General features: G+C 42.5%; 1 protein-coding gene across 2 annotated transcripts; it reads right to left on the bottom strand.

The window, feature by feature from the left end:
- Window positions 1–132: 132 nt before the first annotated feature.
- On the bottom strand, window positions 133–14,401 carry mef2b (myocyte enhancer factor 2b). 2 transcript variants are annotated; one of them, XM_083647864.1, is made up of 10 exons: window positions 14,204–14,401; window positions 13,076–13,112; window positions 8,866–8,938; window positions 7,730–7,933; window positions 6,743–6,871; window positions 6,047–6,236; window positions 4,242–4,390; window positions 3,604–3,718; window positions 2,658–2,772; window positions 133–2,355 (listed from the first exon to the last, which is right to left on the bottom strand). In XM_083647864.1, exons 3-10 carry the CDS (start codon window positions 8,917–8,919, stop codon window positions 2,031–2,033), a joined length of 1,281 nt encoding a protein of 426 aa, XP_083503990.1. In that variant the 5' UTR covers window positions 8,920–8,938; window positions 13,076–13,112; window positions 14,204–14,401; the 3' UTR covers window positions 133–2,030. The 2 variants fall into 2 exon arrangements, with proteins under 2 accessions (XP_083503990.1, XP_083503989.1); XM_083647863.1 differs by lacking the exon at window positions 13,076–13,112.
- Between the last annotated feature and the right edge of the window lie 2,572 nt (window positions 14,402–16,973).

Here is a 16,973-nt window from a genome sequence, read left to right as displayed (position 1 = left end):
AACAAAAGAAAAATAAGTCAAAATAAATGGACATATGAAAGATTCATACACAGTAGGCAGCATTTGTATCTGTCTTAAGATTGAAGGTACATCAAATAGCGGAACAGTGGCCTCTGAATCACAGTTTTTTTTTTGTAAACTAGATGTCCTCAGTACAAACCACCAGGTCAAATTAATGTACAAATGCATTTTTTTTTATTCAAAAGGTCATTGAATAGACTTAAAAAGCTTATTTGGTGGATATAACCTGACAGTATGTCAAACAAAAGTGTGTTCTGTTAGTGAAGCATACAAGCATTATTGAAAAAAATCAACCCAAAACATGAGAATACTTGGTTTTTCATGCAGACATTTATCCATCTAACGACTACGCACTGCATCTCTGCAGTGTTCGTTATGCTGTATCTGTCTGAGTGTCTTCAGTGTGAACCTGTCTCTTGTCATGGTGATTAACTGGATACTTCATCTCTAATAGTTCAAGCTTATTTTCTCTGCACTTTTCCTTTTCCACTTCAGACAATGATAGATAATAAGATGACCCCTTGTGGGCAAACCATGAAAGTTCAGTCTGCATCAAAAGGACAAAAATCCTTAGAAGACTGAACTCTGAACTGAACTGAATATATTTGGTCAACTTCTGAACCAACGAAAGATGAATATTCAAAACCAAAACACACAGAACTCCAGTGCATACAATTACAGCGGCAGGTAAATTTGCAAATATAGATCATTTAAACCTTCAATAAAAAGAAAAATCTAAAAATAACTGTATTGTCATTCATTCCATTTTAATGATCTATCCTATACTCTTTGTCATCACATAAGCCAAATAATTATTTATTTTCACTCCTTAAAGAGTACCTCATACAAGTCTAAATATCACAAGACAATGCCAAAGCGCAGCAATATCAATTATACACAACCAGTAAATGAAGCCCTTCAGAAAATGTTATATGTATGACAAGCTTTGGTAAAATTATGATTTTAATTTAATCAAATTAGACACAATAGAGACAAATGTCAGTGGCTGTCACAGTATTTAATTGCAACACACAGTGAAGAATGGACACTTTGGTCTTTAGTTGGAGTAGTCTAAATTTGGTATTGATGGAGTAAAGTCAAAAGATGAAACTACCATTATTTGGGAGAATAATACGATGAAAGCTTAGCTTATAGTCTTACAAAGAAATATGGAAAGAAACCCTTTTACAATTTTATAAAGAAGCCAATCATGCAAATCCCTGAGAAAATCCTTCATGCCCAGATTTTCATTGATAAATGTGTACAGAAGAGTTGTGTATTAGCAAGACTGTACAGGCACATTTCTCCACTCGCAAAGACGAGACCAAGGCCAGAGTCATAGAGGACACCTAATTGGTCTCATGTGAGGAGAGCACCTCATTGATTTTGGGCTAAAGGCTAAAGCATTAAAGTTATATACAGTATCAGGGGGATTCGGTGTGAAGTATGACTGTACACCGACACACAGTGGTTAAGGCTGGCTGGTGTAATGGATTATCTCCACTGCCCTCTGCTATTCACTGTAACATTCAGACGACAGTGGAGGACACACTCTTATGTGGTTTCACAGCAATTTTCCAATTTCCACACCACACCTGGGTCAAACAGTGAATTACTCAGAGGCTTCGCTGAATACCACTTGGAAAGCCAGATAGGTGGGTTTTGCACTTTTGACGCAATTCAATTGGTCCCACTGTGCCGCTGTAGGTAAGTTCAATCAGTCACAGAACAAAAATAATACATTTCAAAAAGTACTTTGATTCACATTTGTTCCACACAGAAAACTAAACCAATACCAAACAAAGAGCAATGCCTGTGTGCATCTATTCATGGGATCAATCAGAGAAGTGGAGACATCAACCAGGAGAGACCAGCTCTATATAAGGAGACTAAAGAGAGACTTTCCTCTCTTTCCTAAATGGACCCCATCTCGCTATCTGATTGACAGAAGATAGCTTGGTTGAATGGGAGATGGTGGTGGGGGGGGTGGACTGTACTGTACCAGCCAGCTATCTCTGCCACCCGTCGCTGATCTCTAACTGCCTGAGAGGCTGCCCTCCTCTCTCCTCATCTCCAAGTTGTTGGGCCAGGGCCGGGTAGCCGGCTTTGAGAAACTCCTTCCTCTCATTGGCTGCATAGGGTTCTGGGGGGGTATGGCGAGCGGAATCGGGGTTGCTCATTGGGGAAGGCTGCCTGAGGTGGTGCAGGGGAGGGGAGGAGGGCGAGGACATGTGCTCAGGAGAGCTACGCTCCGATTTGATGTTGAGGTTGAGGGAGGGGAGATGTGGAGAGGCGGAAGTCTGGGAAGGGAAAGAGCACCCTCCGCTGGACATCCTGCAAACAGCAAGAGGAAAGGAAAATAAATATTTAACTGTGCCGTTCTCCCCAATGAAGTGCATCAGGTGCAATTTGAAGACCATTTGATTTGGTCATCTTATCAAAGAAGAAATACATTCAAAAGGCCGTTGCTAAATGTGGCATTTGATTATTGCATCCACCTGATATTCACCTGTGGGTTTGAACAAGGGTACATTATTCGTCCCATGTCTAAATGTAAACATTTCAAAATTAATAAGCATTCTTCAAAATACAACCAGTGGACGGAACAGATGGAACCCAAGCGTCACCATCCTCACCCTGGGCTGATGTGAGGGCCGTGGGACTCCTGTGGTGGCTGCGCTGGCTGCCAGTGGTTGACTGCTCCACGCTGTAGACTGACAGAGTGGGGGAAACCTGGGGGGCTGTTGTACTCTGGAGAACACAAAAAGATGAGAGGGGGTCACATATTAATAAGGGAGGCAAAAAGAAGACACAAAGATGGATTTCAAACACATCTTCTCTTCATGTTAACAAACCAGCAGTGTTGGGGAGTAGTTAACTATGTACTGTAGTTCAATTACGAGTTTAACTACATCCAAATCTCAGCAGCTTTTTCAGTTTAGGTAGTTAGTTACAAACGACATATTCATAGTATTCTCGTGAAAAAAAATCTTGTTTTTTGCCATGCAATATGGCACAATGACACAGCTCATTGGCCACGGTTGTCATTTAATGACAATCACCTTTGATTAAAATCACCTGTGGTTTGCAACCAACGTCTGCGATCGAATACGATGAATTTCCCTAGAAATTATGATTTTCCTAATTCCACCTCGACAATTGCTCCCTATCCTCTCCTTCAAACACATCCTCGAGCTGCCTTGTGAGGATTGGCGTGCCCTAGTCCCTAAATCAAACACACCTACACTTTACTCAGTGTCAGTTCAGTTGCACCTCCGTGTAACAATATAAGATTCCAGACTCAGATTGTGATCATTTCATGTGATGTAGTTTGGATGTAGTTAGTTTGACAAGCTACTTCTTTTTATATTATGTAGTGTAACTACTTTTCATTGAGAAGTAGGTATTAGTTTAGTAAACTACAATTTTAAAGTAGTTTCCCCAACATTGTAAACCAACATCAGTGACGTACATTGATGTACCATTGTATCAGTCCCGGTGAACATTGATTCTTCCAATTAGGACTCCCTAGAGTTCAGATTTTCTCTATTCACTCTAAATGCAGGTGCAGAGCAGACGTACCAGAAGCTCCAGGTGAGGAGAGGCTGTAGCCTCCCAGACTGTGGCCCAGCAGCCCCGCCTTCCCCATAGCCACCATGGAGCTACCGGGGTGCAGGCCCTGGTACAACAGGCCTCTCTGGTGATCAGGGAGAGAGACACAGTCAAACCAGCTCTTAAGCCAGTGGTGATGCAGTGATCTCATCTCAAAGGAAGTGGAACTCTGTGCCATCTCAAATCAAAACTTCTTCAGATCTACACTTTCTTAGTGATGCTAAAAATATCGTTAAAAACAAAACAATCATGCATCCAAATTAATTTTTAATGGAATGGATTAGACTTCACTATCAGTATGCAATTATGCAAATGTCATGTGGTTTTGTCTACATGGCCTTGTCATTTCATGTCATCTTTGTTGTAGATATATTTTATCCTATTTGTTGTGCATGTATACGGTATGACCTTTTGTGTTGTTATGAGGTCCCTGTTTTCTGAGAAAATAATCCACAGACTAATCAATAAAGAATATAATCGTTAGTTGCAGCCCTAATGAGGTCACAAAAAATTTGGTTTGTAGCCATTGATGTGTAGATGAAAGAAGCCGTTCATTTTCCAAATAAAACAAACGTAGTCAGTGTTAGCTGATCGTGACGGCTACTTACAGCAGAGCTGAGGTTGGCGCGCGTGGCCCCCATGCCCTGATTAGCAGCGTCTGCTCGCAGGTTCTCGCTGCCCAGGTTCAGTGGAGGAGGGCTCTTCATGTCCAGAGCCCGATTCAGGTTGCCGTGGGAGAACACGGAGTAGCCAATACCTAGCAGCGAGAGAGAGATGCAGGAAGTGATTCAGGTTGCCGTGGGAGAACACGGTAGCCGTAGAGAGATGCAGGAAGTGGCAAATGAGATGCGAGATGAGATCTACATACTTTCCCTCTCTCTCTTTCTCTTAACTGTCTCCATCTGTGATCAAAACAGAACTTCTTCTTTTGGACTGACTTTCAGATTAGTATCTGATCTCTATGGCACTCAAGATTTAAAAAGTCATGTTAATATTTGTAGGATTTTCCTACAGGATTTTGATGAATTGACAACATCCATGTTGAATTGAAGGTAAATATAAAACCCTTTTTTTCTTCAGTGTCAAACATTAGATAAACAATCGTAAAAAAAAAGCATTGCATTCACAAGTCCATACTGTTTCGTGGCTGTGGTCGCTCAGTGTCGACGAGCGGCATCACAGTATGTCCACATGTCTACTTATAGTTATAGTCAGTGTGAAGAAGCTGAAATGACTGGCAGGTGCAATGAATTCTGGCCAGAAACCACACACGCCGTTTCACTAGTTGAGGGCCAGTTTCACAAAACGCGTATGTATGCACACAAATGTGTGGACACATGTGACATACACACAAACACACACACACACACACACACACACACACACACATACACCCACACACGCGCGCAATCGCACGCGCACGCACATGCACGCACACGCACACGCACACACACACACACACACACACACACACACACACACACACACACACACACACACACACACACACACACACACACACACACACACACACACACACACACACACACACACACACACACACACACACACACACACACACACACACATCCTGTCAGTTCACAGCTGGCTGCACATCTCAGAGGAAGGATGACTGTATACCGGTATGTATATATGAATTTTATAGCATGCATTTGTCATAACTCTTGAGGAGAATTTCAAGGGTTTCCTTATAAAATGCTATAAATATATATCCATTTTTGGGATGAAACAAGTTATCTGTTAAATATACAGATGATTACATTCACTAAAATGTTGCCAATTTATAAAGGGAGGGTTACGAACTTCAATTAAGAATTTATTTTTATTGCCAACATCCATTTGGTAGATTATTAGATTTGTAGTAGATTGTCACATTTTTCAAATTTCAGCATTTACTTTGAAATGAAACTCTCCATGTACCCAGGTGCTGTCCTACTCTCTGAGAGGTCACATGACGGTCCTAAAAATCAGTTTGAAGCTAAATCGCATGAAGGAAATGGGGTGGTTGGGTTCACACCTTCACTGTAGACCCCCCTCGGGTTAGGGTTATAAACATTGCTATAAACACTGGTATTTCGAGCTCCCGTAGCGATATATATAGAAATAAACATGGAGTCATATGTACATGTATAGCTTGCTGTCCATAGTATGCCTTGCGCTGTATGTGAGATCTATGGTCTCTCTGCATTGTATGAAAGGCTCTGCTGGCCGTGCACTATGTGTTAGTATGTACTGTAGATCTTTAAGTTGACGTTATGTCTTTGCACTAATGTCCACAAGCCAATCCTGTACATCGACACAAATTGCACGTGACAATTCGAGTGATTGTGGTCTTGTTACCTATGGCCACCGGCCAGCCAATCCACCTCATCCTTACCGTCGTCCCACTCACCTGAGTGTGGAGACATGAAGGCAGTGTGGGTGTGCGGACCAGCGGGGCTGGCAGAGCCTGGTCTGGAGCCCAGAGGTTTGAAGGCCGGGGGTCTGTAGGAGCCCATGCTGGATCCAGAGGACTTGGGGAAGCCGTTCTCACAGCCGGTAGACACCAGGTACTGGGCCTCTGGGTTGAGCATCGATTGAGCCTGAAGTGTGAAATAGTATGTCTCAAATCATAGCTAACAGCTCAAGTCACAAATTTGTCAGCAATTGTACAATAATGTTATTAAAAAAAAAAACTAAAAGTTCATTTTCTGTCATTCATTTCGTGGCTTGTGCATATTTGTGTCAGTATCATCACTATAATTCAGTAGATTTATGGTGCGGCAAGAAAGTGAGTCGACTGCTAGAGATTTGTGTCATTTTCCTTCACTCACATTGAGGGTTCAAAACATCACAAAATTAAGTCATTCCTCTTGTTTCAAGTGAATTCAATTGATAACTTGTCTCAATTTATGGCCTCCAGCTCAGCTCTGCATGTGTGTGCTTAATTATGCTTGTGTGTGCATATATAAATGTCTGTATGCGTGTACTGTGTGTGTGTGTGTGTGTGTGTGTGTGTGTGTGTGTGTGTGTGTGTGTGTGTGTGTGTGTGTGTGTGTGTGTGTGTGTGTGTGTGTGTGTGTGAAAGCAGAAGTGTGTGTGGACTGACATAGTAGCGTTGTCGGGCCACAGAGAGGTCCATGCCCTCGCTGAGAGCATATTTGTCTGACGCCACCTGCATGCTCTCCTCGCTGTCCAGCTCGGAGTTGTCTAGACCCAGGCCTTTCCTACGCAGCGTCTGGTGCACAACAGAAAGCAGGGCTGGGTATTGGCAAGGACCTCATGATATGATACGTATCACGATACATGGGTCACGATACGATTGTATCACGATACATTGTGATACAATACATATTGTGATATATTGCTATACTCTACATAATTTACTGAAAAGAAATAGAGCTGAAATTACAACTCGCTGTGTACCACCCAGGTAGTGTAAGAATATTATTGTACATCACTTTATATTGATAACTTAGTGGACAAATTGAGTCAACTACCGAGTGTTGAGTGTGTCACCGAACACACGGCTGTGCAAAAAATTTATATGGCGATATATCACAATATTTTTCTGAAATATCGATACAGTATTGTGGGAAAAAATATTGCGATATATTGCCGTATGGATTTTATTGCACAGACACAATCAAGACAGTCAGATTTAGACAGAGTTCCCACACCTTCCTAAACATACAATTTAAGGACTTTCCAGGCCCAATTCCCTCAAATTCAAGGACCCACCAATATGGCATAGTTTAAGACACGGATCGAGGTTAATTACATTACAACACTGAGAATGTCTATTAAGAGAACTAGCAGGCTTTACAGAAGCTCACAGACAACAACTAAAAATAGAGGCTTGAATGTTTGAACACTTCTCAACTGTATAAAAAAATCAAAAGAACTCCAATTTATATTCTTGCACAAAATATATAAATTCAAGTACCCATGTCCATTTGTCTATATTCAAACTCTTTCAAGGCCTTGATTTCGCCCCCTCAAATTCTCAAACTTTCAAGGATTTCAAGGAGCCGTGGGAACCCTGCTGAGTAAAGTAAGAACGACGTGTTTCCTGTCATGGGAGCTTGGTCGGTACCTCCAGGATGTCGGTGTTGGTGCGACTCTCGTGTGGCTCGCTGTACTCGGTGTATTTGAGCAGGACCTTGTCCATGTCGGTGCTGGCGTACTGGAACAGCCGGTTGGTGCTGTTGAAGATGATGAGGGCGATCTCACAGTCACACAGCACGCTCAGCTCATAGGCTTTCTTCATCAGGCCAAACTTACGCTTGGTGAACGTCACCTGAGACAGGAGGAGCACAACTGTCTGGGTCATCTTCACAGTGATGTCACTCATGCACAAATGACATCACTGGTCCACAACCTATCTCAAATCAACTCTCAATAACAAGTTCTCCTTTAACTTTAGGCACTTGTTGACTTTTTTTTGAAATGCATCTAAATGACGGTATTGTGATCTATCTAAGGACAATTATGTAAGAGATGTGTGGTGTGTTATGAATTTGGTTAGGATAGATGATGAGAATAAACATGAGAATCAGAGAGCAGAGTATGCATGGAGTAGTGTAACACTGTAACACCAATAGCCTAATTATTTCTGTTTTTTTTACAACATTATGACCAAATGCATTAAATGCAATACTCATAGCGGAGTATTCCTGAATAAAACTATTCTGAATTATAACTATGATCCCACCCCTGTTACTGCCTCATCATCCTATAAATGATGATCCTATATATTACTATGTATTGTTTGAACAGTCTTGCAGTATTCATAAGCCTCGCCTGCACAACCTTGTTTAGCCTCAGGAGCCATGTGAATGCTCTGTGATACTCAGAATGTATATTTCATGCATTTCCATCCAACTCAGTGCTACTATCCAACTCAGTGCTGCTATCACACCGTATGTTGTTCCAATGTTCCAACGCACTCTCACCTCCAGCTGCAGCCTACTGCATGACCTACTGCATGCCATGCCACTTAAATGTGCATGCCGATAGAATGTATATGTGGAGTGGTATGTTGAGTCTGCTGTCTGTGGCATGTCATGCAATGTCCCCGTGCAGTGTCCACCACAATGTACTTACGTCACTACATGTCGAGTGACACGCCTATGTGTTTTGGTACCAGTTTTGTTTCCTGCGTGTTTATTGTTCTTGGAGAACAACGTGAGTCTGATTCGGCTATAAATGAAATATTGCACGTTGGCCCACCTGTCTATTCCGCTGGTCCAGGATACGAGAGATCTGTATTTTCTTTCTTCCCATTCTTTCCGCTGTCTGACACCTGTGAAAGGAGATATAACAATGTTATGGTTGCGCACTACTCTGGAATACTCAAAATTATCTGGATTTATTCTGCTGCAGTGAAGCTCCACAAAGAAATGTCACACAAATCTGTAATATTTACAACCTCTCCTGTAGCCCAGGGCATAAGAAATATCAGATGAAGAATGTTTTTTGATGAGAGAACAGTCTTTTACACAGTCAAGCAGACAAATCCATTTGTAAGAGAAGACCGACTTGACAGTCAGTATCTTTCTAGGCTTTTATCAAAACAACAGTGCCAATGCTATATGGCCATAAGAACATTATTCTTGTGGGAAAATGTCATCCGTTTAGTTTAAGTGACTCAAGTCCCACCCTTCCCCCTTGGTAAGAGCAGGGTGTTTATTTTTACCACCATGAGGCGATGCGGTCTAAAGTTAGAGCGGGCCTTGCCTGGCCAGAAGTCTACACGGCCCAACACCCCCACAGTCTGGGTTAGGCCAGGGCCAGGGCCAGGGCCAGGGCCAGGGCCAGGGCCAGGGCCAGGGCCAGGGCCAGGGCCAGGGCCAGGGCCAGGGCCAGGGCCAGGGCCAGGGCCAGGGCCAGGGCCAGGGCCAGGGCCAGGGCCAGGGCCAGGGCCAGGGCCAGGGCCAGGGCCAGGGCCAGGGCCAGCAGGACAGAGCTTGGCTACACTCTGCAGCCCCAAGGGACCGGGTTACAAATGCAGTCGATATATATAGCTTCCTTTAAAGGTAGAGTGGGCCACAGCCAAAACCAAACGGCGGAAGGAAAATGGTGTGTTTTCGAAAGATGGCGAAAGCTAAAGCCGCCGCCCACTCTTCTCTCATGTGTAGCCAGGTCCGAAAAAAAGATGCTGGAGGGGCAGAGAGAGGCCCACGACATGGATGGACTGTGGTTTACCATGAGAATGCCCATTTTTGAAATTCACACCCACTGTTTAGTGTTTTTCCTCGGTCGAGAAAACTCCCCGTCCCCGTCCCTATGCAGCACAGTATAGAACTGGACACTATAGAATGTTCACTGCCGCTCTTTGCATCCCTACACACAGGAGGTAGCCTGCTGCAACATCATGCAATATATCCAAGATGGAAATAAACACACTTTTCACTATTATATTATTTGTCTTTACACTCCACGATCTATCAGTCGCACTGCTATGTTAAGTGGCTGTCTGCCTCCTTTGCCCTGCAGTGTACAGTACTGCTCTAAAAGCCCAGAGGACTTTCCCCTGGTTTTCCCCCTTAATATTGGACATGTATGACCTTCTCTATATTTAGTTCCCTGTTCCTCCTGATGGTGACTGAGCGGATATGGCGCCCGTGTTCCCACGACCCCTGACGTGCCCGCTACCCCCACGCTTGGCACACAGGCATCTGGGGCATTTGTGGAGGAATCCACCTCTCTGCCCTCATCCTTACCTTATAAAGAGCTGTAATAGTCACTGGACTCAGTGTGCTGTAAACACAAGACACACCTCAACAATAACCACCGCAGGTCCACTCCCTTTCATTCATTCAACTATGTCAAACATCATCGGCACTGTCGCCATGGTAACCTTTTGGAAAACAGTGAGAAAAAGAGAAAAGCATCATAGACACTGTGGATAAACAGCTCTTGCTGGTAAACACAGTGGTAGCCGAAGACCTTTCGGATGCTGCTAGCTGGCTGCCATACCAAAGAACTGAACTTTGTTACACCATAAGGGACATTGTTTTATAGAAACTAATGATATTTATATTCTTTATTAAGATGTTGAATTGGTTTAAGTTACGTTATGTTAAGTTTAAGTATATGAAGTTAAGTTTATGTTTTATCTTTGTTTAATCTTGGCCGGAAGCTGAATGGCCTGACGGCAATTGAAGATTGCTGCATCTGTATTCTGTATGTGATCACAACCAGCAGTACTGGTCAGAAAGCTAACAGCTCGGCTAGCACAGACCGGTGAATTCAGCTAACAGCAGGTCAAGCGTTTCATGTTCTTTCCTTTTTTTTTTTAACAAAACAGGCAATTTGACCTCATATCAGTATCAGGGCATGTTAAGAGTGAGAAGAGAGGGAAGTGGGGAGATGTGTGCTAAAGAGAGGCCAGGGCAGAAATATTTCTATCTCACGGTTTGACAGAAAGTCCGTCTACCCCTCACTTATAAGTACACTACCACAATCACCACCACAGACAGCCCAGCCGCCCACATGACTAGCTGGGCAAATATAGCTACACCTCCAGCCAAACGGTGAGGAGATAGCTAGAACCCTCTGTGGTTTACTAGGTTTTTCAAACCCCTAAAGACACAGACAGGCAGTATAAGCCTGGCCATATGCTTCATATATCGGCTAATTCTGGAGAATGTTTTCCCATACGACAACTGTCGCTTGAGGTCTGTACAGTAAGCACCACAAACAGCCAAGTAGCAACCACCTATAACACCGGGCAGAGGGACTCATGAGCGCTTCATTCATTTTAGACAGAGAAAAAGTGGAGAAACAGAGAAAATGACATCGTTTATTTGCCTCGTCTATGTATTGTGATCTCAGAAGTACAGTGAATGGAGATCACTGCAAGCCAGACTTGCCCCGTGTCTTGTATTAAATAGCGCAATCATTTCACACGTGCACAGTCGCCCCTGGGTCTCCGGCTTCTATGGGGAAAGACATGGCAGCTCCCTCAGACGCCTTCCCAGAGGCTAGACACAGTGGAACAAACTGAACACAGACAACAGAACAACCAAAGCAGGCATGTAACACAGAGCAGCCCTGCTTTAACATACCCCGGCCCCAGAGGTGCGGCGCCTCTGACTAGCCACTGGGGACAACAATGAGTTTGCACAATATAACAGTCTGAATCAACAGACAACACTGTCATAGGTGATAAATAATATGACTGAGCACTGGATTTGATGCTACTTCTCGTGCTTTATGAAGTTGGATATTTTGCATGTTGCAGTGAACTAAAATAATGAAATAGGAATAAATAAATAAATAAACAAATAAATAAATAAATAAATAAATAAATAAATAAATAAATAAATAAATAAATAAATAAATAAATAAATAAATAAATAAATAAATAAAATCGTTGATTTTCTCTTCATGAGCCAATCAAGGCATCAGGGCTTGGTGTAAGTACATATTTCAGCTTCTGGAATACTGGTACTTCTGGTACTCTCAGCAAACCAGATTCAAAGACCAATTGTTTGTGACATACAAGTTTGGCCAAATCCATCCAAGGGCTGGTGTTATCAAGTCTTAAAGCCACTGATCATGTCTAGTGAGGAAATGTCATGTATTGACATGTTTATCCATATAACTCTTTTTTCGCAACTGAAATTCCTAATACATTACACTCTCGCTAAAAAGGATGTTTCTGTGCCAGGGTCTTGGTGCGTGCTGCTCTCCAAGTATTGCCTTCCCTCCATGTATTTCTGTCTATAAACCGAAAACAATTCAATCAACGAAGCAAGTCAATTTGCACTAAAATAGAAGCTGTCGCCAGCATGAAGTACTAAATTAAGCTGGGAGCCGGTAGTTTAATTCAGAGTACAGTGGACAGCACCTTACCGGCCCAGTGCACAGCATTGTTTTCACTATTAGCTGCCGTAGTCGTGTTACCTATATCACTGGTAAGATGCGAAACCAGGCCCAAAACTATCTCCAAAAATAGAAGACCGGAATCCGATTTGCATGAACCAATACATAAACCCTCCAAACCCAATGTAAAAACACGGTGACCCGAACTGCTACTTTTGAAATGTTAATGGGACAATCTCACTAGCTCGAATGAAAAATGTATTTGAAATGTATTTTGAGAAGAGGATCTTAAGATGATGTAACACTTTATGTGTCAATAAGATCACCACACATATCCAGTGACAGAGGCTTGTGTTCAAAGTTATTATTTTAGTATTATTGCATGTGTGTGTGTGTGTGGGGGGGGGGGGGGGGTGAGTGTGTCAGGTCAGACAGTTCATGTGCTTACGGGGCCTTTACAGAGCAATGGTGAGGAAATATTTGTCTAATTTTAACAGGAGATAATAGAGATGCCTTGATATTTTTGATACGGGCCAGAATAGCAAGAGTACATGCAGGTATGAGCTGAACATATGATCTTTCAATAAAGAACGCAAAGGGTTTTCATTACCCTACAAAGTTCTCCAATGTCCACAGGAATGAGTGAACTGCAAAGACAAGAGACACACCTTCAAGCTCCTTTTAACTCCACGCTCCTTTCATTCAAGTCATTTATTTTGACAACTGACGAGAGGAAAAGGCTTCTGCTGCTGACAACTGCAATTAGAAAGGCATGCTCGCACATTATTGCACATAAAGACCAGCAGGTCCATCTTGAGCCAATGATCTCTGACCATGAAAAACATTGCAGTCATGGATGTGCCGAAAGAGAAAATAGCAGTCTCGATCAATGTAACTGCCCCTAAATTTTTTGTGGAATTGTGGAAGTGTATTGTACCGATATGCATCATAACGTATCATAATGTATTTCATCTTGCATATTAACTGGACACTGTGTGATTGTGTACTGTACTTCTCTGTTTGTATTTCTCCTGTTTTGTTGTAACAAGGTTTTATGCTGCTCCCTTGGCCAGGTCGCTCTTGGAAAAGAGATTTTGTCTATAATGAAGCAACTACTGCATGTTGTGGCTATAATAACTGTGACTCAATCAATCAATCAATCAATCAATCAATCAATCAATCAATCAATCAACCAATCAATCTATATCTATCTATTCACTTCTGTGAATATAGGCCTAAGTTACAAATTGTAATTTTGCTCTACATATCTCACACTTATGAGGCAATAAAATGCAGATGGGATTCATGACACTAGTTACAACAAAGAATCAATTACCACAACCATTCAGCCAAAGTATGGGCTGAATGGTTTTAAAGTGTCATGAGATGTGTCTATCTGGAGACAGATTGCATTGCAAGCATTCAGCACTATAAATAAAAGTGGTAAAAATACATTGCTTACAAATATTTGCAGATAATTAATAAATTGTTGACGTCATTCAAAATAGTCTGGTCAAGAATAGCCTGTCTGTCCCAGAGTTACCAAGCATCCCTGTCTAATATTACATAGGCTTTCAATAGGCTAACACACTAACAGGCAGGTAGATACATCATTTTAATCAAATTATTACAACACAGGATAGTGGAAACTTCGCTCATTTGCCTTAACAAGCGAGATAAATGAATCATAAATATACATTACATAGGCCTATAAGAAAAACAGAAAATCAGTTCTCACCTGTTGTTGGTGACTCTGGTGTCCTTTTTTTTTATCTATTTACCTCTGCGTTTGACCCAGTTGTTAAAGACAAATAGGTATTTAGCAGGAAAAGTTGCCGATAATAACCAAAAAAACGACACGTGTATCTCGGAGGACTGTGTCCGTGTGTTCTCTTCTCGCTGAGGACTGATGGATGTTCACCTGACGCAGCGGGAGATGGTTGAGGAGCGGCAGGCTCTCCAGCAGAGCGCACGGCAGCAGCAGCAGCAACAGCTGGCTGCAGCTCTGTTAGCTGCTAACAGTTAGCACACACGCACACCGCCTCCTCACTGATGCTATTGGTCTGCAGCCACGACACTCTCATCCGCCTCCGACCGGCACCTCTCTCACACTGGCCTGGCACCAACTGGCTCACAAACTTTGTCACAGCAAAGGATCAGAGCGAGTGAGAGCACATTAAGATGTGATTTTGTCCCGAGGAAAGGTTTAATTTTCCAGTACCCCTGTCCCCTTGCATGACTGTCTGGAGTAGCCTAGGCTATAGAGACTATTCTTAGACATTTCTCACTGTGCAAACTGTATTTTTTTAAGGCTATCTGTTTAGACTGAATTCCCCAGTAAGTTGTGTAAATAAATAAATAAATGAATAAATAATGGAACAATAATTCAGACAATTATAGCTATATTCAATATATCTAAACGGCAAAGACAGTGACACTAACATGTTATTTCCGGTTTTATGTAGCTGTGGTCAGGGGAAAATAATCATAGTACATAGGCTAATGGTTCTTAACTGGTTCTTTAAAAAGCTGTGGTTACACCTTGGTCCAGCCTTGGTCTGCAAGGTTCTTTGTGGAACCAGAAATGGTTCTTCAATATGTCATCACTTTGGTTCCAGTTTGCACCTTTATTTTTTGTGTGGGTGACATGACATTCCAATATGTATTAAAGAGCCAATATTGGCCAGATATTGGCACACTAAGGTATCGGTCCAACCCTCGTGTAACCATCATGTGAGTGACATAATAGTGCAGAGTGGTTCTCAAAGTGGGGTCCGGGGACCCCCAGGGGTCATTGAGGGGGTTCCAGGGGGTCCCCGGCAAAAAAGGCTATATTTTCACTAGAATTCCATAACCAAGCACAATGACAGAATGTATGACTATTTTGGTCATGGGTTTCATAAGTGTGATGACCCTCCCACTCTCCTGCCCTGGGCCTGTCTTGCTAGAGCCTGGTGTTGGGGTCGTTAGGGCTGAGTGGGTGCACTCATTGGGGTTAATAAGACCTTCAGACCAGCGTGATATAGAACAGAGAGGCACCAACGGAAGTCCAAAATGCGTGAGTCATGTAGCTATAGAGAGCCAAAGTCCGTCCCCTTTCGGTCAGACCCTATGCGCACCAGCATCTGAAAAAAATGTGATTGGTGGTGAATGGAGAGAGACGTTACACTTTGTTTGATCCCGTTTGAATTGTGCCACGGGGTACATGATTGTCAATTTAAAAGACTAGGAATCGATTCCTAGGGTGGGGACTGGAGATGATGCACCACTTGTCCTCTTCTCCCTACTTATAGGCTATACTCCCACCACTTACTCTGGAGATGATGCACCACTTGTCCTCTTCTCCCTACTTATAGGCTATACTCCCACCACTTACTCTGGAGATGATGCGCCACTTGTCCTCTTCTCCCTACTTATACTTCCACCACTAAATCATCAGCCAGACATGACATGACAGCCAGAGATGACATCACAATTGCTCAAGTGACATCACTGATGACATCACAATCGTGACACACACCGCCGCCACACACACCGCCATCCACTTCACCACCCACTTCCCCAATTTTAAGTAGAGATAAGTTTGCAAGTGAAGAAAGTCGCAGTTTGTGGTAAAACTGTGGCACTATACGTTATCAATCAGAAAGATTACGCACAACCAGTTACATAAGTGACATCTCTCCCATCAGGCCATGCTGTTGGTGTGATGTATATTGTGTGACACGAGAGATGTAGTCGATTGAGCGGCTTCATACAAAACTAAACATTACGTTTCAGTTTCAGGACAAACTGGACTTTCTTGACATGCATAGTTATCATCATCATCGTCTATCTTCTCATCTCATTATAAAATTGAGTCTCTGGCCCCGTTCCAATACCCATACTTGTACTTCTTTCTTGTAGTATGTACTGCCGCTGCCCTCACAAAGTATGGATTGTAGTGTGCAGCATGCATGCAAAATGCATACTATTGGGACACACTACATCTGTCGTCACGTGAGCTTCCTGAACTCCGACCTCTTGCTCACTTCCGCCGACGTCCACAGCGCCACATTTGAGTTTTTTTTTTTTTTTTTTTTTTTCAATAAACAAAGTCTGGCAGTAACAAACAGTACATTATACAAAACATTCAGACTAAACATTTACAAAATTGGAACAATCAAATAAACAAAATAAAATAAATAAAGCAAAAACATTAAGTCAGAGATCTAAACAGGAATCAAGATATGCATGTTTTGGTACACACCATGCTTGTTTGGTTTTAACATATTTCAAGGTTTTCTTAAAGTTAATTATCTCATTCATGAACACGCAGCTCAGTCAGTGCGACGTAACTCCAGTAGGTGGCGGTAATGCACAAAAAGTTGTTTGCCAACCGCCATAAAACATTAGAAGAAGAAGAAGAAGACATAACTTCCTGCTGCGCAAAGGATTGTGGGGAAGTTTGGCTGAAGCAGCATGCATCGATGCATACTCCGAAATAGGAGCTGATGTAGTACAACATCCTG

The sequence above is a fragment of the Poromitra crassiceps genome, assembly GCF_964638095.1.
Source record: "Poromitra crassiceps genome assembly, chromosome: 12".
Taxonomy (NCBI): Eukaryota; Metazoa; Chordata; class Actinopteri; order Beryciformes; family Melamphaidae; genus Poromitra; species Poromitra crassiceps.
Note: the sequence above shows the minus strand (reverse complement) of the source record. Positions and strands in the feature narration are given on the sequence as shown.